This window comes from Hyalella azteca, unplaced genomic scaffold (genome assembly GCF_000764305.2).
Source record: "Hyalella azteca isolate HAZT.00-mixed unplaced genomic scaffold, Hazt_2.0.2 contig5766, whole genome shotgun sequence".
NCBI lineage: Eukaryota > Metazoa > Arthropoda > Malacostraca > Amphipoda > Hyalellidae > Hyalella > Hyalella azteca.
Window position 1 is genome coordinate 1 of NW_025935947.1, and position 26852 is coordinate 26852.

The 26852-nt window shown below is 36.2% G+C and overlaps 1 protein-coding gene across 1 annotated transcript; it reads left to right on the forward strand.

Moving 5' to 3' along the window:
• Positions 1 to 46: 46 nt before the first annotated feature.
• LOC108673928 lies at positions 47 to 26852 on the forward strand (the record flags this gene model as incomplete). The annotated part of the gene is made up of 7 exons (XM_047880629.1): positions 47 to 204; positions 7678 to 7839; positions 11817 to 12000; positions 15893 to 16114; positions 17138 to 17236; positions 20032 to 20099; positions 26549 to 26852. Coding segments are annotated over 7 exons (1178 nt in total), but the record flags the coding sequence as incomplete, so codon positions are not given.

Here is a 26852-nt window from a genome sequence, read left to right on the forward strand (position 1 = left end):
CGGTGAAAGCAGCTAAGATATTGCAATTCTCCCATCTTTACTTCAGTTGCCCCTCGCTGTCGGTGGGAGCAGAAGCGGCTGCTGGTGAGCAGTGGGGCGAATGTAAGCGTCGAGTGCGCAGTGGACGCTCACCCGCCCCCTACGCGCTTCTCCTGGAGCCTCAACACAAGTCAGGGCGTGACGCTCCTCAAGCCTGACGCCGCGGTATGATGCAAAATTTAGAATGTTTAACTGTGGTTCGTACATGTACCTTTCATGCTCGTATATTTAGTTTATCAATGATTTATTCATGTTCCTTTGATGTTCGTTTATTTAGTATGTTACTTATTCATTCACATTCTTTTCATGTTCGTTTATTGAGTTTGTCGATGATTTATTTATGTTCGTTTATTTAGTTAGTCAGCGATTCCTTTCATGTTCGTGTGCTCAATTTGCTAGTGATTTAGTCATGTGTTATTCAAGATTTTTTTTATTTATGCAGGTTTTCACTGTTGTTAAAGTTTTATGTGAGATCTTCGAAGTGATTGGATGAATCGTGCAAGTGTTCTAGAAGTTATATAACAATTTATTTAAAATATTAATAGGAATAAAAAACAGCAAGAACTTGCTTCGTGCAAGACTCAGAAGTACTCGTCTAAAAGAGAGCATTAGGCTATTTTTACTGAAATAAGAACCACGATATATTTGATAATTGAAACAAACAATAGAAGCTGAGAAAGATTGGATTTGCGGATGTGAAAACTGAGGGCAGCTCATCGGTTTTCGTAATAAACATAGAATTTATTACAGTAAAATGGTAGTTAATTTTCTCTCGAAAGCAACGCTAGCAATTCCTTCGCAAGTAAACGCAGCCTGCGCTTAATTTTATCGCAAAAAAATAAAACTGTGGAATTTAATTCAGCTTCCTTACATTTGTGCTCGTAATTTGCCTCTAAATTGTTCAGCCAACAAGACCTAATTCTCAACAACACAGAAATGTTGGCATCTCTAGGAAGTATTCGGTTCGAGCAGACGCATCCAATATTGATAGGCTTCCTAGACGCTGCCAAGTCATGAGACTATAAAAGTCACAGATTTGTTGCCTCAGTCGATTGACTGGAATAAACCTTCATGAAAAATTCACTGCGATTCCTGCGCCTGGATCCAAGTAAGATAGCTAAACCATGTAACCCATGCCGAAAGAATTCAATTGAGGAAGACTTGCTTCGTCACGTTATAATAGGAAGCGTGATTCCATGAGTTAAAAATTGCTCAATGTCATCCTAAATTATATCGTAGGTAATTTTGTCGGATTCATCACAGTCGTTACATGAAATTTCTTTAAAAAATCCTCTGATATTAAAAAATGACATGAATTTAGTCTTGTAGGGTTTTTTTGTGCGTTTAGGTAACTTTTTTTATCACTTTCGTTTATTTTCTATTTTAACTTCACGACATTTATATTTTTCACTTTGAATAAAGTTCTTCAATGACTGGCAGGATGTTTGGTTCTGTTATTGCGTTGGTAAAGTAAGCATAGACCTATAACAAGCAATTGAGGTTGAATGTTTTACGACCTTCACATGTTGCTGAGCGCAACTGTCAGGAAAATTACTTGTACATAGACGTCCATTATTACCGGCAGCTTAAACCAAACAAGGTAAATTATTCACACGCAGCGAACAGATCCTGCTTCACCTTGAGGATTGTTTACAACGGATGCCCGAACACAAATTTTTATACTAATAATGTCTTTAGTCTGCTAGCATTACATTATTCAATCAGTAATACACACCATGCAGTTGAAAGAGAAATATCTCACTCAGTCCTGAATAATACCCACGGTTTATACAAGGCCCCAGAAGGATTACTAGAATTTGAAACAAGAACTAACACCAGGGGCCACGGCTATAAACTAAATAACTGCGTAGTAACACATCCATGCGACAACATTTCTTTTCGCTTCGAGTCACCGACATGTGGAACAGCCTACCTGATAGCATCGTTGACGCTCCGAGTATGAACATCTTCAAAAACAGACTAGACGAAGCTATGCAGGAGCATATGTTCAGTCTTAAAATGCCTAGCAAATTACATATACCTTTCGATCGAAATAATATTAATGCTAGGTATATTTTATATCATTAATAATATTATTGAAAATATTAATAGTTGGCTGGCGATGTCACCATCCTTTTAAGTAATTATAATCAATTTAATTTGATAACATTCCTATCACATTATCCTACCTGACTTAAGCATAATTCTCTCATTAATTACTGCTAATCAATTGCGAATTCACAGTGCAAAACTTCATACAACCTCAATTCCAAATTCGTGGGAGAATTTAATTTTCTAATTTAATTGCTCCATTTTTATTTGACTCGTTGTTTCATCTGGCTTTGCCCGTCATTTCGTTTTGTTTGAGGTATGTCTGAACTTGGTTTAAGATTTGTTTAAGATTTGTCTGAATTTGGTCTGAGATTTTTTCGAGAATTCTTTGAGATATTTCCCAAATTTTTTTCAAACAAAAGTGAACTCTGACTGGAGCCAAATTAAAACCAAAACGCAGCCCGAGAGGTGCCGGAGTTAAGCAAAATTGGGTAGTACATACAGTAGTTGTGGAAGTAGTAGGTTTTCTAGCACCTCATGAATAACTTTATATATTTCGCGCCGATAAAAAGCAAAATAGAAGCCAAATAGGGATTACTAAATCAAATTCTGCGACGGAACGACGAATTTTTTCTCAAAGTTGGCTTCAAACTTAAAAAAATTATTATATGTACACTTGACAATTAGAAAATTTAATATAAATACTTTAATCCAACGTCCGTTTTCCGATCCAACTTTTTAAAAATGCAATTTTAAATATTTATATCATGCTTTATAACGTTTAATTTCGGCGAACATCCAGAAACGATGGGATACTGGATACACAGTTTAGTATGTTCACTGTATTGTGCATATAATATAAGATAGATTATGTGATTTGGAAAAATAATAATGATTAACATAAACTGAAATAATAAACACAATTAACAGAATATGATTGATATAATAGATATAATAGATATATGCATAATAAATATAAAAGCAGAATAGAATTAATAGAATAAAGGAATTAATTTGAACTGTGAGGAAAAATTTGAAAAGGAATTATTTGAACTGTGAACATCAACATCGATCGTTATAAACATGAATTTCAGTAAATATTATTTCTGCGGCTTGCAACGATTGATTTTTTATGATGCACGTCAACGTCAAATTTTAATGAAGTCCACCATCAAGCTAGGCTCATAATTTAAGATTGTCACATTCCGAGCTTTCAAACAAACGTCTCGAAGGATTACCTGTCAACCTATACGTCCACTTCATCGAAAATACTCTTCGACCCCATACTTCAGATAAGAATTTGCCGTAAAAGTCTATAGAATAATCCAACACTCTCCTCGAATACGGTACGGAATTTTTTTATGACTAATTGTTGAACTGAATGCTGAAACGTAGTTATCTACTCCACGCGGTGATAATTCACGAACTACAATTTATATAATACAGTATATAGTTGTGTTGGTTGTGTTCGTCTGTTGCTTATTCTTAACTACCCGGGCATCTTACTGATTTCGACTATCACAATTAATTTTTCACAACCAGTTGTGGGTCTTGAACCCCCAACTCATTGCTTCGTTCGTAGTGATCTTAACCACTAAGCAACATCGAGAAGTTTTTTTAATACATTTATGTCATTTGACCGTTAGAGTCACAAATTGAGAGAATTTCGATGCCTGAATTTTTCATGAGCTAAAAGTTTAAAAACTATAACAGTACCTCACATTTAAAACTGATGATAGAGGTTGTTTCAATTTTTTTATTGTAATAGATGTTAATATTCTAAGCAATTTCTAAGATGTTTTTCAAGTCCCATTGATCCTTCTATGCCCTGTTTTTGACGAATGTTTGCTGCAAGTTTTCACGGTTTTTCTCACTCTATTTTTTTGCAACACATATATTTTACCATTTCCTGTACATGATTAATTTTAGACACTTTCCAAGTTAATACGTTCAAATCTTTTAGATAAAATTTTTCATCCTATTCGCTGTGAGCGTTCATACGTTATTAATAACTTTTTACCCTCCTCGGCATCGTTCGATGTTCCTTGTCAATCAATTCTTTGTTCAAAACCTATGCTGAGGCATGAGCATGCATTAATGTTTATTAATGCGGATATAGCTTGCATTCTTTTAGCGATTGCTCAGCTTATTTGTAATCTTTGGTTTTAAAAATTGTGTGATGAATTTCTATGGCGTATTTTTAATATTATAACTCTGCGTATGTTTTATGAATTCAATAAATATGCTAATATGTTATCACAAACTATGTGTCTATCCTGCGAAAACTATGATACGGAAGAACTCTCGTTACGAGTGCGGGTAATAATTTTAGATGCAAATGTCGAAACCTGTAATTAATTAATTTCGTGGAATAAATAGCTGAAAATAACCATGGGCGTATTAGGTATTGAAATTCTATATTTAAACCCAATAAATTATTCAATTTCTCTTATTAGTCGATTTGAGTATGACACAATAAGCTCTCACTGTCTCATTTGAACTAGGCACTACTGTTATGAATTCTCTTTACGACCTTGCTAAAAAGAATTTTTATAACAGATCGAGTATCTTCTTCATTCAATATACAGGTTTCGCTCAAATTAGATTGGCATTTAAAGTGCTTGACATTCTGATACAAACATTCCCCACAACTCAGTTGTAACTGAGCACAAACAAAGCAGGTCAGCAGATGCTTCCAATTTAAATGCTAGGCAGCCTGGAGCTCTGGATGCGTCAAGCGTGAGATGGCATTCGCGTTACATGAAATGCTTCGATAATGCGCTGCTGCGTGAGATGGCATTCGCGTTCCATGAAATGCTATACTTGGATAATTTACATGCTTTGTGTTAATGAATGCACTGCATTGCTCCAGCCATTGTATTCTTTACAATAATATTCGTTTGTTCTGATGTTGTACTGCATTGAATTATTTTCATGTCTATTAATGATTATTTTTTTATTAATGACGAGTTTTGTTGAATAAAAACAAATTTCTATAAAAAATTTACCAATAATATAAAGTATACGGTGAAAAAATTGTTAGTGCAAAATTCTGGCTCGTTATTTATACCGAAGAGGAGGCAGAAGCCCGAATTTGAAATCACCAAATGAGAGATTTTCAATTTATTGAGGAATTTTTTTATAGAAGTGTATTAATGGATGCTGTTACATTAAATTTCCTAGAAATAACTTTCAGAAATATTCGATTACATCCTGAAATATTTGGAAACACTAAATGATCAAGCTAGACGCAATTAAATTTTTGCTGCTGCGCTGTTGAAAATTTTTAGTCAAAAATTGTTGGTGAATTCGAAAATCCCGCTCAATTGAGTGAGCATATGCAAATGGCAAGGGAGTTCTTCCATAAGGATTTTCTGTTCCATCGAGCAAACGTTATCGTTTTGTACAGCATTTTACGCTTAATTCTACAAGTAAACAAACGTCAAAATTCCGCATAAGAGCTTCGGGATTTTCGAAATGCTGCAATGGAGTCAGCTTCTATATGATGAAAAGAAGGGTGCTCTTTTTGAATTATTTAAAAGATTGCAATGTGATTTAGCGAGAAAATTTTGAAATTAACTGAAGATAATTTGATTACTATATTAATGTCATTAACGTACATTTTGTTCCGAAAATTTTAAATCACTACTTTCGTTGCCGGATTTCATCTGAAAATCAAACTGATGAAATATTAAATTAATTATTATCGGAAATTATGCATTATTTGGAAATTTGCATTATTTTATTATTTATTCTATTCAAATTTTTTGATGTACACAGGAAAAACATCAAACGAATCAGTCTCTGTCTGCTGATTGAAAATAAATGGGGTTCACACTGCATTTTTCTACTGAAGAATGCAATCTCCGGTTACACTCTGTCCTTGGGACTAAAGAAATTCCCCCAGCGTAAATAAATGAAAACTTTTCATTTTTTCAGCATTGTTATTATTAAATGATCTCCATTTGCAAGGCTTGAAAATGGCGAAAGTTTCAAACGAAAATGGCAAGAATATCAGCCTAGATACTCTGCCTGAATTGCCAAGAGTATTACTGAATAGACTAAATTTCATAGGTACTCGAAAATTCAAGTGTTACTGAGATAATTCTCACTCTATATCATTTAAATGACACTATTGTCGCCGCGTGCAGCGTCTCACAGCTACAGAAGCGGCCTCCTTTCATCCGCAGCTCATACGGTCGCTTTGATCCGAGCTTTAATGCTTCCAGTTTATACATGCCCGGTGGTCTTTATTTATAGAGCTATTACAGCTATTTTATAGCACTGATGGCGCTCCCATGCTCGTATTATCAAGCGTATAATCTTATTTATTGAGTAATTGGGCGTCTCGTTTGCCTCTTGAAAAGCTTGGTAGTCACTCCATGTGTTGCAGTTGTATGTAAGCCTGTACACAAAGTGTTGTTGAAAATCACTTCGTTGTTCGTGTTGCTTAATCGGAAATTTTTGGTCTAAATTTCAGTTTTTTAACCGGATACATTTATTTTAGTGTAAATATTTCCTCAACATCAAGGTTTACTAGATCAATGAATTATATAATAACAAAATTATTTAACTCCTCCGAAAATTGCCGTGAACTTTGCAGTTTTGCATTTTCAGTGATGAGCTTCAGTAATTTTTTTCAAACACCACATTCCTGAATTTATTAAGCGTGAAGTGAAATAAATAAAAATGTACTCTTACATTGAATCAACTATAAGCATTATTATTTCATGCAATGGATATGAAATTTTTCATTCTAGGCGAAGATCAATCTTGTCTCGCAAATCACGTCGCGTGACGACAGTTGCGGAATAAATTTTCAAGTTTGTGGGATGATATTTCCCGACTCACCAATCCCTAACTACCTTCAAAAATGTTCTCCATCCACCAAGCTCGTGTGTCATCTTGTGATTAGGATTTTTTGTTGGTATTCTGCAAGTTCGCGCCGAAAGAAAATTCTAATTAGGAGGACATGGCGAATCCTGCCTTCCGGGAGCCTAACATGCAGGATTCTTTTTATGGTCCAGTCTGTCATTAGGGATTCTGGCCGCGGTGGGAGAATAGGTAAAGAGTTTTTTGTAGCGACGTAAACGCGTTGTGTTCAAGACATAAAAGCCGTCGAGTTGCGTGGGGTAGCAGCAAGCTTTAGTGGGCATATGATAGTTCTATGCGGGATTATTCGGCTACTATCTTGTCAAATGAACCGCTATAGGAATGTTATAACATAACATAACATAATGATGTCGGCGCTGAAATGTAGGCCTGATGTGGCCTGTCGCCGATTCTTTTCCTTTTCGTTATATATAGTCGTTATATGATCGTTTGCGCGATGAGATGGGAACGCTAAAATTTTAAAATGACCAAATAGCAATAATTGAAAAAAGTAAGAGGATAAGTACTTTTATGCAATTATGTTTTGTAAAAATTTTCAAAATGTTATGCGCGTTTCCTGAAATTTTAGCACGGCAACAAAACTGTCGAAGTATCAACTGTATACATAACACAATGTTGCTATACAAAAGTGTTACCATAGAGCAGGGTTTCCATAAAGCAGTGTTGCCACATACAAGTGTTGCCGTACCCCAGTGTTGCCATACATCAGTGTCGCCACAAATCAGTGTTGCCATATTGTCGCCAGGCGAGCCGGCGAGCGTGGAGCGCTGCAGTGTGCACAACCGCACGCCGTCGAGCCTCCACGTGACCTGCCGGCCCGCCACCTCCAGCGCCGGCAGATACTACATGGCAGTGGCGGTGGTGAATGTGGCGGTGGTGAGTGTGGCGGAGGGCCAAGAGGGCACCATTTCTTCTACTCACGGGGTTTGCTTCCGTTCATCATATAGTTTTTCCCACTGTATAAGCTTCCTCCCCCGACCCATACACTCAGAGAAACGAGCGAGACTTCGTCCGCATTGCGATGCACTCACTGCCCTTGTATGGATCATACAAGCCTAGTCTTGCCAGGCAAAAGAACGTGTCAGTGTAAAAAGTGTTTCTTCTTTGGACAATGAGACCCATTCAATATACTGCAGAATGCCGAGGCTTCCTCTAACTCAGGTACAAAGAAATTCATTGAAATTCGCGTCGTCTCTCCAGCCGTCCACTTGCCACGTAATTTCCTGTCTGGTCTTTGGGTAATTGCCTGCACTGGGCTCAGGAACTTGAAGAACTGCATCCAAGATACGGGGAAAAACATACATCCGGCTTATACAAACTTATAAGGAATTCAAATGACTATCGTGATGCAATTAATCTGTTGTTGGATAATATCATTGTACGAGGCGTGAAATACGTGGTGCCTAAGTAACTAAAAACAATCTACTTTAAATTTTCAAAGTGGGTAGAATACCGCGTTTGTTAATACACTTTGACTGCGACTCGCAAAATAGCCTGTATTCCAGTGGTGCGACTCATTCAAACTTGAATAACTTAAGTTCAGACAAGGCAGCGAGATCAGGGCTAGTGCGCTGCTCTTGTCTGAGCGAGTTCTACAAGCTTCTGACATAAAAACTGTGAGCCTCTATTGGTGCACGTCGCCTGGGATGGAAACTTTCATCTTTCTAGGCAACGTGCGCCATATGAGGTACACGGCATTTATTGTTCAACTACAATAAAAAATTTGCATCACACGGGTACTAACGCTTGAAAAACACATTTTCTGTGCAAATGAAATCGGATTGTGACTGCAATAATCAAACTAAAAATCATTCTGGGGTAAAATGCTGCTAAATGGGAAGTTCATTTAGGGAAATTCATTTAGATGATTTCTTACAAAACTGCTCAAAGCAAAGCATGGAGTGGTACCAACGACTGTTGAAGTTATTGGCAAAAACTGTAGCAAATGCCTGGGTGCTTGATGATCAGGGGCCGTATTATCAAAAGTTCGTAAGAACGCAAAATCGACTTACGAGTGGCGTAAGTGCTGACTTGATGACGTAACTCTAGAGGTGGCATTATCAAAACATTTGCGCGGGAAGATACGCAACGTAACTGTACGCCTGCTCGGGGATGTCGTAAGTGGAGTTCCACACAAGTTTAGAGTGTCTGCTGAAGCAATAGGAAACTATTGATTTACTAGCAAGTAGCAACACCGTGATTTGTGATAGAATTTTATCAATAATCAGACAGCGCGGATTATGCACGCATAGAATGATGGCTCTACTTGTGATGGCTCCACTACTTGATCATACAACATTTGCACGATTAAAATATGTGATCGTGCTAAGCAGTGATATTGGAAAAAAATTCAATTCATTTTTTCAAATTTTTTTTCATTCTTTTTCAAAAATTCAATTCATTCATTTCTTCTAGTCGGTACTTTATATCTTTGCCAACCATAATTTTTAGCTCCGTACACAGATTTATTCTTCAACTCACGCTGTTAATTAAAAAGAGTTCACAACTATTTTAGAACGGCCTTTTCTGGGCCAACAAGGAGCAATACCGACAGACAGCATTCGATAGTCGATACCATCGAAGGCATCGATTTCCGCCATCGAAGTTCACAGAATGTAAACAAATCCAAAGCCTCTGATTGGTCAGTTGGCCAGATGGTTTTGATAGTACGCTTTTAGCTAAGTCTTACGTACGAATGTTTTGATAATGCCAAAATTAGGGTATACTTACGTAACGTAACTCGTAACTTTTTTGTCGGAAGTACAAAAAGTTACGAAGTTTTGATAATGCGGCCCCAGTTCTATAGTCGGTAAAAATCGATGCGAATTGCTGAAGTTGTTGAAGATTACTGAATGTATTTTCACTAGTAATAGGTAGACACGTGAAGAAATGTTTATATAACCAAATCACAATGATTTTAGATGTTGGTGTTCCAGCTCTAAAGTATTTGAAGCTGAGGATCTGAACTTCATGTCATGACGAGCTACTGATCTGCGTCTTGCTTTAAGATAATTGCAAGAAAAAGGAAGTTAGTTGGTGCTAAAGTGAGACGAAAAGCTAGAAAAGTAACTATCAATTGTTAGCCCAGTACTCGGAATCCGTATCTCTGTTTATCTTGCTTTTTACAGTGCCATTCTATTTCTGTGTGAGCTTAGGCAACTTTTGAATGACTAATACTTATTTTTCTACTGCTATAATCCATACCAATACCGAAAAAATGATTTTCAACATATTGGAACAAGATAACCCCCTTTATTTAATAATTTTTCTTTTTTGTACCCACTCATTATTCCAGGTTACATTCCAACTACTAAGATTCTTATGATTCGATTGCACGACGTTCATATAGGTTTTTGAAAACATTATTGTCAATTACCTATCATATTTTTCACAAGTTTATGATCTGGCTGATATTTTAAAGAACTTTTTTTTATAAACTATAAATTTTTTAAGAGTGCGCCATATATGGCGCACATAGCAGTTTGGGACATGCGTGCGTGTACCATATATGGCGCACGTCGCAGTCAAAGTGTTAAGATCGAATTCATGTATAGTCATTCTGTTAAAAATTTCAAATATGATTCAAGGCTAGGATTTCTAATAGGATTTAAGTACCAACGCTTGGGTATCGAGTAATCAGCGTTATCTTAAAATTTAACATAAATATAAAATTACATATGGTTTTCGTGTTAAGGAATGCGGGAGCGATCAAAATTCTTGCTCGGTGAGCTCAAATTCATTAAAGTTTCAGAAAAAGAACTTGTGAGAAGTTTCAGAAATTGAACTGAAACTGAAATATTATATTTTGGGGTATGAATTTTTGTAACTTTTACAGATTTTTTATAAAGTCACGTACGGGTGTTTGCTATATATTTAAAGACTCGAGAAATAAGAAATATATATACTAATGATAAATGAGCTTTGGTTTTATTGGTTAAATTATTATAGTATTATTTTTTTTAGATTAGGTTCAGGTGAGCTCTAAATTTAAGCGAAGGTTTCCTGCACAAAAAGCAGATGCTCTCCGCTCAAGATTGACTCCAGGCAAATTGACATAGGATCTAAGGATAGCGAATGGAATATAGATGTAGCAAAGTTGTAATTTAACTTCGGTTCAAACTAATTTATTCCGTTTCCTACCAATTCGTGATTTATGCTGATTCATTCTTTTTTAATTATTTTTTTAATGAAATGGGTGTATTAAACAAACTCCATTGCTTGCACTTGCTAGACAATATACGCTCCTCCACCAAGTATGGCTCTATATCCACATACCTTCGGACGAGCTCGCATGCTATTTTCAACGCAGACCTCAACAACTTATTCAAAAGTCTGTGCAAACCTCTCTAGATTTTCTCATTCCCAAATTTTTAGGAGAAATTCCTAGCCTAACTCGACAATTTTTCTTTCGCCGAGTGTGAATTGAAATACCGCACTCGGCAGGTCAGGTGCGACTGAGCTCGTCTCCAGATCAAAGACAAGCGCTCGAGTCTCTGAAGTCATCCAGACTTCTTTTAGTGGCAGATCCGGTACACCCGGACTTCTACCTCTCAGAATATCCCAATTTTGGGACCTCACCTGGCCTTACCAGACTTTGATTTGCCGGGTTAAATCTAAATTCTTTGTCCGAGGAGAGGGTGATTTAAAACACATTTATTCTCCAACTTCATTGATTCGGTTTCGTGCCTGAAATGTGTCGAGCGACAATTAGTCTTATTCAATCTTTATTCTTTACCTGCTTTGTCTCGCTATTTAGTCAGGACAGTAAATCATGAAAACATTATTGTCCGTCGATTTCAACACTTTCATTCAGAATTTTTAATTGCATGCAGGTGGAAGAACCAGTTTCCGGACGAGTGGTAGCGAACATCTCATCCGAGAGTCCGGATTTCATCATCCGGCCTCTGGACCCGGACCCTGACTACGCCGTGCGCGTGTTCTCCGTGAACGTCAGGGGCAGGTCGCTGCCGTACCTCCTCGAGAGCTTCTCGCTCAAAGTCGCCGAAAATCGGATGGGTATGGGGGATATTTTACTTATTATTATTGTTATTATTATTATTATTATTATTAGTAATAGTAGTAGTAATATCAGCATTATTATCATAATTATTATTTTTTCATTGATACCATACTTAATAATAATAAAATAAATACATTAGGGCAAATAAAATTAGGACCTATGACATATAAAAATATTTCTGACGCATATATTCATCTCCACCTTGCAAAATCGTGCCAGGCAAGAATACCTCAACGTTCCTCTTCAATTTTAACAATGGAGATTTATAAAAGTGATTAGTTTACCTTCTATGATCTGCCTGATATTTACGCGACAGACTCTGCATCAAAGTTCAAACGACGTATTATAATTGAATAGAATAGAATAGAAGTGTCGGCTTTTAATAAATAGGCCCATGGCCTGTTGCCGATTCTTGTACTTTTCGTTACTTGATTCACAAGGGATCCGGCCTTTGGAACCCGATCTTTCCATAGCTGACGATTGATTGAGATAGCTGCTGGACTTATTGCCTGGTCCGTAATTTGCTAGGCATGGTCCGTAATTCGCTAGGCAGAATTATTGCAGCAGAATCTTGTACAAACATTTCTCATTACTACGGAGCATTTTTAACTATTATTCCGAATATTCCTGCCCCTAATGAATCGAATGCTAATAACGTGTATCAATTTTCTCAACTGCTTTTGTAATTAAATATGGGGTTGAAATAATACGTGAATGTGTTTTATGTGTGTCGAAATAAGTTCACTGAAAAAACAAAAGAAACCCTCGAAGAACTCTTGGTCGGATAGTTCGGTGCAAATCCCAATTTTGCCCCGGTTTTTAATCAAAAGATTTTATAAGTCGGTATTAAAATTATTTACATAAGTGTTTGTTTTCGTTCTTCTTGTATTGATGTAGTTTTTCTTGCTTAATGACCAATACCAAGAATTCAGGGGCGTGTTATGTATGGAATTAGATCTCGTGCTATCATGTACCACTATTTGCCAACATTTCCATGGAGACATTTGATTTAAAACCATCACAGCGACTTTCAAACATTTTGCTTTTAAAATGCACCCATTAAAACGTCTTGAATCTCTGAACCAATAGCTAACGAATTTATATTCTATTTATATTCAATTTTCTGTAATCGCAGGACTTCAGTTACTATGGAATCGGAATTTTATAATTGATAACGTTTGCCCTAGATACACGAGGCAGCAGAATAGGGAACGAATTGAAATGAATTTGTAAACTGACTGGGATTTTTTTTTGTTTGTTTGTTTCCAGATACTTTCATATAAGGTTTCCTCAACCTGCAACTTAATTTAAATTTAAGTTTAATTTGGCACTTTTTTTCTTAAACACCGGATGTAAATTTGTTTATCTTATAGGCAATTTTTTTAGAGTATTATCCAACTCGATCAAAAGTTATTAACATATTTTTTTCACTTTTAAGGGTTAAGACCTACATAATGCAATAATAGGTCACCCACCGGATGATTTTGATCGTTCTATAATTTCCTCTCGCTGCTCATTCCATTTACGCTGTTTTATTTTCGATTGTTTTTTTCTGTACTGCTAAACTAAGATCTTATTTTTATTTCTGAAATTTTCTGGATTAATGACACGATTAGTATACCTAATTAGTTTGAGCAGATTAAGTTAATTCCAATGAGTTTGCTTGCATTTTCGGAGTGTTATTCACGAAGAGACCGACTAATTATGTTAGCTATTCCAAGCTAGTCTCCGGATTTAATTTCTCCAACTGACAGCCTTGTTAGTGAGTAAATGCCTCGTGGGAATCAAGAATTATCTAACCAAGAGCATTCCTCATGTGTTTTAAAAGGAGGAAATGGATAATGATGAAAATTTTAATGAATACATGAATAACACCGCGGATTAATTTCTTTAGAATGAACCTCGTCGATCAGAGCATAAAATTATTTTATCATCCACTATGTATGATCATCGGTTTTCAAATGCAATAACTTCAAAATAAAACTGTTCATGCGGGTAATACGTTTCACGCATCGCTTTAATTCATATTCGCCATTCATTAAATAATAAACTAAGAATGTATTTAATTGCAATTTTTGTTTCGCTTATTATTGTATAAATTAACTATCTTCTTTTCACAGGCCTAGTTAACCTTTAACAATGTGTTCAAAGATTATTTTTTGGAAGGTTTCGGCTCTCAAAAGCACCGAGGCTAATTATAAGTGTGAATAGATTTTGTTTTTATCATGAAGCGATTTGCGAGTATAATTATTCATATTATTCATAAATTTCATAATCAAACATAATCATAAACATTCATAATTATAATCAATCGAGATCTAAGTCTTCGAGCTTAACATAGCACTGAGCGACGTCTCTCATCATCCATTTAACGAACACGTTGGACAAAATGTCATTTTTTTATACCTTATAAACTTTGAAAACCAGGATTTATCTTGTTTTTCATCATGACAAAGCACAATGCATTCAAATTTTCATATACGAACTCAATTTAATGATCATTTCAACAAGCTTGAGTAAGTTAAGAGTAAATTTTTCATGACGAAAAAGTTCAGCATGGAAAGTTTAGGGTAAAACTGAGCCCGTGGCTGACAATCTTTTGATAAAGATCTGTGATGGTCCAAGGTAGCCGGTAGCGATAAGAAATATTTGGATAGTTAAAATCAAAACTATACAATTGTATACTTTTGAAACCGACAATAATGTTATTTTATCGGACTTAATTCTTCATTTTTAACGAAGATGGTTACCCAGCTTCTTCAGGTTTGATTTCTCTGATTGTTTCGAAATTCGAGGAAAAACATTCATCTTAATTTCGTTCTTATGCCTGCACAATACGATGCAAAGTTTACGCAAGATTCAACAATCTGTATGATTGAATGAGATTTAGAGCATACATTATTTCATGGCTGTTTTAAACATTTTTATTAACTTCGCTGAGCGAATTCAAACTAGATATTTAACTCACGGTTATACCAGCAGCTTAGCTTACAAGATTTCCTTTTGTGTAGTTAGTTCTCTCGCCACTTTTTAATAACCCAACAAATATCGCCTGCTACAGTACAATGCCGCCTTGTTAACTTGTTTTTTTTTAATAAACCTAATCCAACTCCCTTTCCTTCAATCGATCCTTAATCCCAGCACTTCATCACTTCATTTTATTTGGCCGAATAAGAAATAATCATACGAAATTGCACAATTCACTTAAAAAAAATTTGCAGCGCCATCAAATGAATTCTGCAAATAAAATCTTACTACAATCTTATTATCTTTTCGCTGTTTAATTATACGCTTTGGTACATTTAAACATTTTTTCCTTTGATTCAGATGCTGACACCACGCCTCCAGGAACAGCATCGCCTCTGCTGGCAGGGATCATCGGGAGCGTCGTCGTACTGCTGGCACTGCTGACCACTTCACTGCTGGCAGCTACACTGAGACGGTACAGAGCTCGCAGGCTGACAGCAGGGCGCGCTGTCAAACATTTTTATTTATTTCGCTGAGCGAAATCGAATTTAGATATTTAACTTATGTTATAACAGTGTTATACAAGCAGCTTAGCTTACAAGATTTCCTCTCGTGTTATTCTCTCGTCACTTTTTAATAACCCAACAAATATCGCCTGCTACAATGCCGCCTTCTTAACTTGTTTTTTTTTAATTAATCCAATACCATTTCCTTCAATCGATCCTTAATCCCAGAACTTCATCAATTCATTTTATTTGGACGAATAAGAAATAATCAGACGAAATTGCAGACTTCATACTAAAATAAATTCGCAGCGCTATCAAACGAACTCTGCACGTACAATCTTACTGCAATCCTATTATCTTTTATTGTTTTAAATATACGTTCTGGGACAATTTAATATTGTTTCGTTTGATTCAGATGCTGACACAGCGCCTCCAGGAACAGCATCGCCTCTGCTGGCAGGGATCATCGGGAGTGTCGTCGTACTGCTGGCACTGCTGACCACTTCACTGCTGGCAGCTACACTGAGACGGTACAGAGCTCGCAGGCTGACAGCAGGGCGCGCTGTCAGTCTACCGTCTGACTGTGCAGATAAGGAGACAGCTGACGGTATCTCTGTCAACGGCGATACCACCCCGGGTAAGTGTGACGAATTGAGGGGGTCTAATGTCTTCGATTGCATATTGGCTTGTGTTCTATGAATCTTTTAACTTTACCACACTAACTGTAGCCTCAGTTCATTAACTATAGAGGTTAAACATTGATATTACAATTTCATTTTGGCAACATCTGCTAGAATAGCAGATTACGAACGCGTTATCTGCTGACCGACCACTTTTCATGCGTCGTGACAAGTGTAGGAGGTCCAATAGCTTTACCTGTCTTAATTGCCGTGTTGGAATTTTTTATTCAGTGTTCCTAGCAAATTATGTGTATGTATTAGCACTACGCTCAATTTTTGTGTATTTCATTGATTATTTGATATTTGCTCGTTCTAAGCGCAGCAACTTATGAAGAAACAGTTCCAATCACGTTATTTCAGTGCGTTTCTGGTCGCGGATCTTATATTCGGTATACAGTATATGTTTAATATATTCCGTGTTTTGTTGCAAATGAGCCTCTAGAGACTCTCAAGCCGGATGTGCTCATTAATCAAGTGATGTCGTGCATTTCTGATTTCAAGCATCATCAAGTAGAGGAATGAAAATGTGAACTTAGGTTGCCGGCAACATTCAATATAGGATATTCAGACTTACATTACAACACAATTGAGCAATGATCCAATAATATCCATATAGTCTAATTATAATTTTATTTAGCTATCTATTCCCGTGAAAGAGCTCTCATAGAAAAAATAATTTTTTCGTGGCAGTTGGTATTTGTTACATCAAAAAAGTTTCTAATACTTGAAGTAACTCGAGCGGTTGCTACAAAATAAGCTTGGCACGATTTACAGACTGATTCAAAACTCTCGAGCCTTCACATCGAACATTAAATTTGCTTCCTACATCATAGCTTTCAATAACTTCGTGTCTGAATTTATCTTGGTACCTTCAAAATTACCAATCAGTTGAAATTTATTGTTATTGCATTCTTGTCTATGTGCATAATTGTGAAATGCACGGAAAATGGAAATAATAAGCATTTTTTTTCTTTGATCAGGCGAGTATGCATCCGGTTCGCTGGCGGGTGGAAGTCGTCTCGACCTGCCGGTGCAGGGCAAAGGCGGCCGGAGAAGGTTGAGTTCTGGAGGCCTACAAGGTGTGCTATTCTTAGATGTGCTCAATTGAAGCCTTTGTTCTCGAACCATAAGATCGGCATATTTTCTTGAACTGTACTTGTAATTAAATATGTTATTGCAGTCTTGGAGTTTGTTATTGGGTTAGCAAATGACTTTTATAAGCTGCGCTAGCTCCGCAAGTGTGATTCTGTGTTGCCTTAAAGTGATATTCCGAGCCTTCTTATGATTTTAACCTTCTCGTCCACCTAATGTATTCCAAAATAATATGTACGAGTACATTAGTTTAATGCTACGAGATCTGTAAAGTGGATATTTTTGCTGCTTGCGCTAAAAAAAAGATAACGTCGGTTACGCTTTTCCTGTAAGTGTTTTTATACTTATCCGGATTATTATTTCTTAGGAGCGAAGCACTAACCGGTAGCAAAAATTGAGTATTAAAATCACTTGGCTGCTTAAGTCGCAAATTCACCAGGAATTTAAAAGTAAAGAAAATAGCCAAAAAGTTCACCATTTCTTATAAGAGAAAACGTTTCGGAGTCCAGCTTCGGAGTCTTCGATTTTAGTTCTAATGTCCTCAAGTTTAGGTGAATTGTTTGAATGTGAATTTTAGGTTACTAATTGTTTGTACCTGTGTTCTAGGTTTTGAACTGACGATGAAGCTGGACTCTGAAACGTTTTCTCTTATAAGAAATGGTAAACTTTTTGGCTATTTTCTTTACTTTTAAATTCCTGGAAAAATTGAGTAAGTTAATTAATCCAGCTGCTCTTAAGGAAAATATCGAAAACTTTTTATGAAGCCTTTTTCTTTGACAGCTTAAAATAATAATACAGCCTGCGAAGCATTTTTAGCTTATATGGGCATTCACCAGGAAGCCTTGCTATTTTATTTCACGTCTCTTTTTATTTTTCATTGTAACGTGTGCTCCTGTGCGAATAAATAATTAAATCAAATCAATAATACCAGCTTAAAGTGAAAACCTGCTAACATTTCATTAAGTTCAATCTTCTTAAATTTAAATGCTTATAGTGTTTAAATGCTTTATGAATTTTTCAAATTCAAATAAACTAAGTATTTGGAATTTCCATTGAATATTTTTCTTAATTTTAAGCTGAAATTATCATTAAGCGGGAATATTCTAGTTCTATTAGGCTGAAATATTCAAATATTTTCAAGCTGGAAGACAAATTCATTAGCGAACGAAAACCAAATTCTATTTAAAACAAAATTTAGTGGATTGTCATTAAAGTAATAATAAAATATTATTCCACCTTTTTATTGCTAAAATACCTAATCGAAGTTAAATTGTTGTTGCATCAGTGCCGCTCTATCTTAATATTAATTGGGAGAGCTTTCGCTTTCCTAATTTTATTAATAACAGCCTGGCGAGTAGTTAATTAAAATGTAATGGTCGTTCCTTCAAAATAGCTCTTGATGGATGCGGCAATTTTGCTGACAACAACCCTGGATTGTTTTGACTCCGAGACTTCGAATTTCCGTCAGAACAATCGCGCTCAAATTCACTGAGTCAAAAGCTGCTTCTTCTGAAGTGCTTTTTAAATTAGAGCCTAAAACTAGACTGACTTGACATGCATTTAATACATAGACATGTCATACATAGCCGTATCATTAATACATAGGCGTATCGGTAGCTCAGATATAGATATTAAATACAAATTAGAGTGACAGAGAGCGCAATTTCTCAAAATCGACGAAAACGTGAAGTCACGACGGTCGGACGGACATGACGAACACAATCGCGCTTTTTTTCATAAATTAGAAAATGCGCTAACAAAAGAATATTTTTTTAATAGCTCGTGACGTATGGTTTTGAACTAATAGATTCACCGTGGAAAATGCCCGAGAATTGTTATCGCCGTTGAATTTAAGGTCGAGTATTCTGATTGTTGAACCATTCTGGAAAATTGCTCCCAAACTTTGGTCGCGAAAAAAAAAACAATCACAGAAAAATAATTTTAATAGGATTTTACTTTCACAATAACGGTCCAAGGTTTCAGAAATCTCCAATAATTCTTGGTGAACTTACAAAGCAAAATATTTGCAAAATATCAGATCCTTTCACGGTTTCTAGCTTGGATTAATATTAACTAAACCTGACGGCGCGTTTTGTAAAAATTTCATTCATGTAAAAGAGATGGTTGTATATTTTCTGCACCAAGCTTTTGCCGAAACAAATTCTTAAATTTTTAAATTTTATACAAAAGCAAACAAAAAGTTCACTGAGACGGTACGCTGCTAAAAGACCTCAACGTTGTTGTTTGTGCAAGATGTTTTATCCTGCCCTTGCTTCCCTGCAGCTTATAGTGCCCCTTGCTCACCCCAAGTCTGTTTATAAAATAACATGACATACCATAACATAACATAACATAACATAACATAACATAACATAACATAACATAACATAACATAACATAACATAACATAACATAACATAATTCTCTGCTTCTTTTATATCCCACAATTGCCTTGACTCAGGCAATAGTTTTAGGTCATAGCTCCTTCTTAGCGCATTTTCTCATTTATGGAAGAAAAGGCGCTATCGTGCTCGTCATGTCCGTCTGTTCTTCTGTCTGTCCGTGACTTCAAGGACGGACGAGAAAATGCGCTCTCTGTCACTCATTGCAGCGAGTACTGAGTTATATTTTTTCCTTTTTTATGGAAAAAAGGCGCTATTGTGCTCGTCATGTCCGTCTGTTCTTCTGTCTGTCCGTGACTTCAAGGACGGACGAGAAAATGCGCTCTCTGTCATTCACTGCAGTGAGTACTGAGTTATATTTTTTATGTTTTTTCGAGCAGATTTTTGTCAGGAGTTTGCCCTCTTAGAGTCCAGCGCTGCAGTGACTCCTACACCTGCTGTCGTCCAGGTGAGGACATTTTCATTTATTACGAATTTCAGTACAATTTTTCAATCTCATATCAGTACTATCTCATTTATTTGTAAATTAATTTAGTATAGAATGCATTCCCAGCGGTTCATAGCAGTAATTTATCGGAGAACTGGATTAGATTATTATAAACACCTTTTGTTTCCTAATTCATTAATTTTTAATTCATTTATTGTTGTAATTTTTTAGATGAGCTCTCCCTCTAAAATCTTATCTATCTCTGTTTATATGGCACAAGCTCATAGTCCCTCACCAACTTATTTCAATGCACTTATCCTACCCAGCAATCTTGCGTAACTTCAGTTTCAAGTTGATTAAGAGTAAAGATACGAGTGGATTACAAGATATGTGTAGAAAGTTTCTGGTCATGCGAAATTTATTACTTGAACACCAAATATTTTAGGATAAACTTCTGCAGGAAAAGGGCGTAGGAAATAAAGATGAATAACTTGAAGATATTAGATTGATTTTCAAGCTGAATTATTATTTGGAACCACAGAAAATTAAATAGTTTTCATTTGCTTTTGTTCAAAAAACTTTCAAAGATGGACCAAAGAGTGAAAAAAAACTAGAATTTACTTTCCGAAGTAAAAATTAAATTATTCATTATCAAATTATTCATTTAAATTATCTCCAAACAACGCAGTACGACACAATGATCCTTGACGACGCATAATATTCGTGTATGGTAATGATCTATAATCCCTTATAATATTAATATAATAACGAGTTCCTCATGGCTCAAGGCTGCCAGATATTCGTCCCTCGTAGGGATTCCGCTCATTTCTTAAATGAATCCCAAGTCACTCTTGACACACTAAACACGCAACGTCATGACTCATCGACAGTTTTGTGTGTAATATTAACATTAACTTTAAAGGTAGATATTTAGAATTGGTATTTAGATTTTTTATTTTGCTTTATATGTACTTCATATTTAGTACTAGTATTTATCGTTAGCATTTATTATTAGCGTTTAGTAGCAGGATATCGCAGAAGAGTTTAGTAATAATATTTATTGTTGGTTTTAAGTGTTAGTATTTGGACTCGCTGCGATGCCTGCGTCAGAGTCCACGTCGAGCCATGTCGTCCCACCCAACATTTCTCGTCGTTTTATTTTAAAAATAAGAAGAAAAAAGAACGTATTAAAAATGAATATATAAATGTTTTGTATATTAACTCAACATGAACTCAATTGTCAGAAAAAGATACAAATGGAATTTTAATGGCAATGTGTTAAGATCTCAACAGAACTTTTTTGAAATCGCCATGCCAGCAATATGACCAACATGACAGCATTTCTTCGTCAAATAATACCCCAGAAATATTTGAACAGAATTGATTAAATTTCGTCATGAAAAGGCGTGAAGAAAAGCTTTGTATGAAAAGCTATCATGTAGCATCGAATGGTTTAGAATCATACTAATTGATATCGAATAAGTGAGCCGAAACTTTTTTAACTCATTCACAAGCCAGAAAAGAATCCCTTTCAATAATCTTTACTGAATGACCGTCTGTCTCACTAATTATTTATACATGATAAAAAAATTACCGAGCGTGCACACAATTAATTTACAGCCCGAAAAATGCATCAGTTGCACGTATCAATGAGCGCCTCATATTGTGCTGTCAAATTAACATCAAAGTCTCATCAAGTCGGATTCCAATAAATGTCAACTGTCCATACAAGGCAGCTCGCTAATCTGTAGGGTTATTATTCATTACACTATTTTTCCATCTTAATACTTATATTCAAAGCCCACCTTGTTGTTAATTTGCCTTGCAGTAAAATTTCAATTCCATGCAGTCTCTTTCATTTACAATCCTGTTGTTTTACTGTGTGGGTAATGACTGGCACTTACCCCACAAATCGTCTCATGCCGTTATTGCGAAATCCAATCCAATTATTTATTTTTAAAAATTACACAAAATGCCAATGATAAAAACCAACCCTCAAAATTACCAAAATAAGCCGATGATGAAGACCGGGCTCCTAAATTGCGCAGAAGCAGCGAATAATAAAGTCCGGGCCTCTGAGTTACCCAAAATAATCCAATGATATCCATGGTTGAATTATTGTTCATATTTCAACCAAGATGATACCGACCGAACCGCGGCTAATGAAATGCGCAGGGAAGCTCATACGCCAGCGCGTCACATGCGTCAAAGAAAGCTTCTCATAATTATGTTTTATTTCTGGAAAAAAACGGTAATCGGAAATAAAATAAATATCACGAATGGTCCTCAACTTTGTTATCAAATTAATTACTAGTTTTCAATTAAACATTCATTATTAATTTAACAATATTTATCATGAAAAATTAATGTGAATGCTTTAATTCTCTGCATTTCCTGTATTTAAAGTAAAATTTAAATAAAATTAAAATTAAAGACAACACATTCTTAGGACGAATTATATTGATAATTTCAACGAGTAGTAAGAAAATAATAAAATTACTTTGCGTCATAATACCAATTATTATTCGATACACAACTATTCTTCTATTTTGAACGATTCTCTTCAGTAATTAAATATGGAAATAGTTCTAAATTTCTGTTGTCGTACGATCCTATTTTGGGTGCACTTGATATCACTTACTGAGCTCAACATTCGACTCGAGAAGTGAACCTCAATGTCTGAGTTTAGGATGTAAGATCATCTTCGTAACTCTTCAGCAATTTGGGAGCTTGATCCATTTATACACAAACCCTAATTTATCTTGCGTATTTTTTTAATTTTGGCAGCATCTGTGACAAAATCCATTCATTGGATACGAAATAAATTGCTCACTTAATGTAAAGACATGAGCCTTGGCAATGGGGTTTATAGGGGTAACAGTCTACTCGCACCGCTGATTATTGGGTTGTACCGTACCTGTGTCCCATGCAGCCNTTAACCTGAGTATTCATCAACACTCATAGATCGCGAACGAGTCGCTTCTCTTCAATTTCCGAGTTGTCAGGTGCCAGGTGGCGGTGCTCCATTCCAGTTCTTCCGCTACCTCTGTACCTCAGAACCTCAAACTTGGTTTCCTTGAATTGCATCTTATTCACTTGGGCCTAGTCATATATTGTAGAGAGGTCTTCTTGTAACCTCTCATGGTCCGTCCTGTCTGTGATGGTCATTACTCATTAGTATCCTGGTGTTGTCAGCGAATGGCGATGCAGTGGCGTGGTCCACTGCCACATCTACAGTATGTCAGCGATGTGAATGAGGAAGAGGATTGGGCCGAGTACCATTCCCTGTGGTACTCCACTCTTCACCCTAGCCTCACTCGACTTCGAGCCTCCAACAACGACAGCTTGTAGTCTTTCTGAATTAGGGAGCTGCGGATCCATGCCAGCAATTCACCTCCGACCCCCAGTAGTCTTAATTTTCTGAAGAGCACTCCATGGTTAACTTTGTCAAATGCTTTCGCGAAGTCCAAATACACCACGTCCACCCCGGCCCCCTCCTCCAGCATGGCCAGGATTTGGTGTACTTTGAATTCTCAAAAGTCAGAAACGCATCGAGAATATATTCAGTTAATCGAAAAAAAAATCAATTAATTTTTAACTTGAATAAAATACTTTAAAATGAGATAATAATTCATAATCAGCATAAATTTCCGTACAACTCGTGCAACATTGACCGCAGTTTGCATGGCGTCTCCCATTTGAGGAATATACCATGATAATATGTATACATATGTTGAATATGCCCTGATAATATGTGATAATGGTTGCATCACAATTACAATTCTTCAATTTCACTTGTACACTGGATTAGCGTTTAAGCAGGTAAGTGTGCGTCGCCAGGTTAGTGAGGTCCCTGAGGTCTGCGTCGCCAGGTCAGTGAGGTCGTTGAGGTCTACGTCACCAGGTCAGTTGGGTTCCTGTGGTCTACGTCGCCAGGTCAGTGAGGTTTTGCTTCTATAAATACATTAACATTTCCTCCATCTTTTCAGTAAGTTAATTGAGTGTCATCATGAAGCTATAAGTCTATAACATAAGATTCATCACGTCAAAGAGGCATCACGTCAGAATAATCACGTATGAAGCTTGCAGTTTTCTCGCAGTGTCGGTGCAACTTGAATAATCAAGTAGAAATTAAAATTATTATGTGCGTCCTCATTATCGAAACTTAATATATTTCACTCATGTGTTTGAAAAAAGTACACTAAGCACTAAAATGAACATTAGTACATTTTTCAAGTTTTTGAAATGAAATGATATTGTTGTGGAAGAGCTTCCATCATTTATGGGATACCCCAGCGGGATAGTGAAAACGCAGGAAAACTAATTACCAAATTGTCAGTCATCAAAAATTCTGTTGTAAAAGGACACAGGTGATTAAAATGCACGTGCATCCTTTAATAAATATTCAAATGATACTTGAAATAATGAATCCTCAATTAAATATGACTAGCAATAAGCGAGAACTCTTGGACCAGAGATGGAGACGATATAGTTCGGCTGGGCTCCAACCTTTCCGCTTGCCGACGCTTGATCGATATGAAGTTACATACATGTAGGTAAAGTTGTAGGCCGCACGAAGGTTGAACATTTCTCAGGTCGACAGATTAGAAGTTAGCAGAGGAGCACAGTCCGGGGAGTCACGCTGGAAATTTTCACATCCAACGGACCCCGCTCAAAGGAAACATTCAGTCTGGAAACAGTGGAAGCAAACATTCTCAGTGGAAAAGAACATTCGCTGGTCAAAATTTATAGTCATTAACTTGCATAAACGATCGTCCAGGCGGAAGGCAGAGCCGGTGGCAGGACCATAATCAAGGCTGGTCCTTTGGGTCTGCTGTACTCGGTTTACTCATCCAGCCAAGTTAGACGACCAGTATATAAGGGCAATTCAGATTTTGTCGAAAAAAATAACAGGCAGACTATGATTTATGCCTTTATATAACTTATTTATAGTTTTGATGATCATTTGTTATATCTGAATATTATAAGCATACATTGAAGTATATAGGGTTAATATTTTTTATGTTTGTTCTTACAGATACAATTTTTCATTCAATAAAAAGGAAATTTGTTGTTGAAACCGTGGTTATCCTAAAACCTGAACGCGGACTTACGGCAACCCAAACTCAAAAACGGAAAGCGTTTTTACAACTATCCATACAAAGGCAGCTCGCTAATCTGTAGGGTTATTATTCATTACACTATTTTTCCATCTTAATACATATATTCAAAGCCCACCTTGTTGTTAATTTGCCTTGCTGTAAAATCTCAGTTCCAGTCTCTTTCATTTGCAATCCTATTGTTTTACTGTGTGGGTAATGACTGGCACTTACCCCACAAATCCTCTCATGCCGTTATTGCGAAATCCAATCCAATGATTTATTTTTAAAAATTACACAAAATACCAATGATAAAAACCGACCCTCAAAATTACCAAAATAAGCCGATGATGAAGACCGGGCTCCTAAATTGCGCTGAAGTTGTGAATAATAAAGACCTGGCCTCTGAGTTACCTAAAATTATCCAATGAAATCCATGGTTGAATTATTGTTCTTATTTCAACCAAGATGATACCGACCGAACCGCGGCTAATGAAATGCGCAGGGAAGCCAATACGCCAGCACGTCAAAGAAAGCTTCTCATAATTATGTTTTTTTTCCGGAAAAAACCGGTAATCGGAAATAAAATAAATATCACGAATGGTCCTCAACTTTGTTAACAAATTAATTACTAGTTTTTAATTAAACATTTTTTATCAATTTAACATAATTTGTCATGGAAAATTAATGTGAATGCTTTAATTCTCTGCATTTCCTGTATTTAAAGTAAAATTTAAATAAAATTAAAATTAATGACAACACTTTCTTAGGACGAATTATATTGATAATTTTAACGAGTAGTAAGAAAATAATAAAATTACTTTGCGTCATAATACCAATTATTATTCGATACGCCACTATTCCTCTATTTTTAACTATTCTCTCCAGCAATTATAAGTGAAAATAATTCTAAATTTCTATTGTGGTACGATCCTAATTTGGGAGCACTTGATATTACTTACTGAGCTCAACATTCTACTCGAAAAGTGAACCTCAATGTCTGAGTTTAGGATTTAAGATCATCTTCGTAACTGTTCAGCATTTTTGGTATCTTGATCCATTTATACACAAACCCTAATTTACCTTACGTATATTTTTGTCCTTTTGGTAGTATATGTGACAAAATCTATTCATTGAATACGAAATAAATAATTGACTTAATGTAAAGACATCAGCACCGCTGATAATTGGGTCTTGCCGTATCTGTGTCCCATGCATTCCCGGGAACGAGCCGAAATGACAAAAGTTAACAACAAAGGAACTGATCGAACTTTTTCCAAAATATTTTTCAGTAACCTAGTTAACACAACTTTCATCGGATTTTCAGCCAAAATTCCTATTGAAATGACCCGCAAATTGTTTCCCTCGCAGCCTGAACGCGATATCGAATTTGGCCGCAATGCGACACTCAGTCCTGAGATTCAAGATTCAGCCGCGACCAACTCTGCCGAGTACTCTTGCGGGTACCGGTACATCAGAAGAGGCAGCGACTTCACTTGCGATGATATCTTAAACAGAAACGAAATACCTCCAGGCATTGAGCAACGCCATGTTGGCATTCGGGTTGATGAATCCTTACATAAAATCCGCTCACGTTCCCCTCTCCCGGTAAGAACGCGGAGCGATCGCAGTCTTCCACTGTGGCAATATCGCTAAGCAGCGATAAATAAGACAG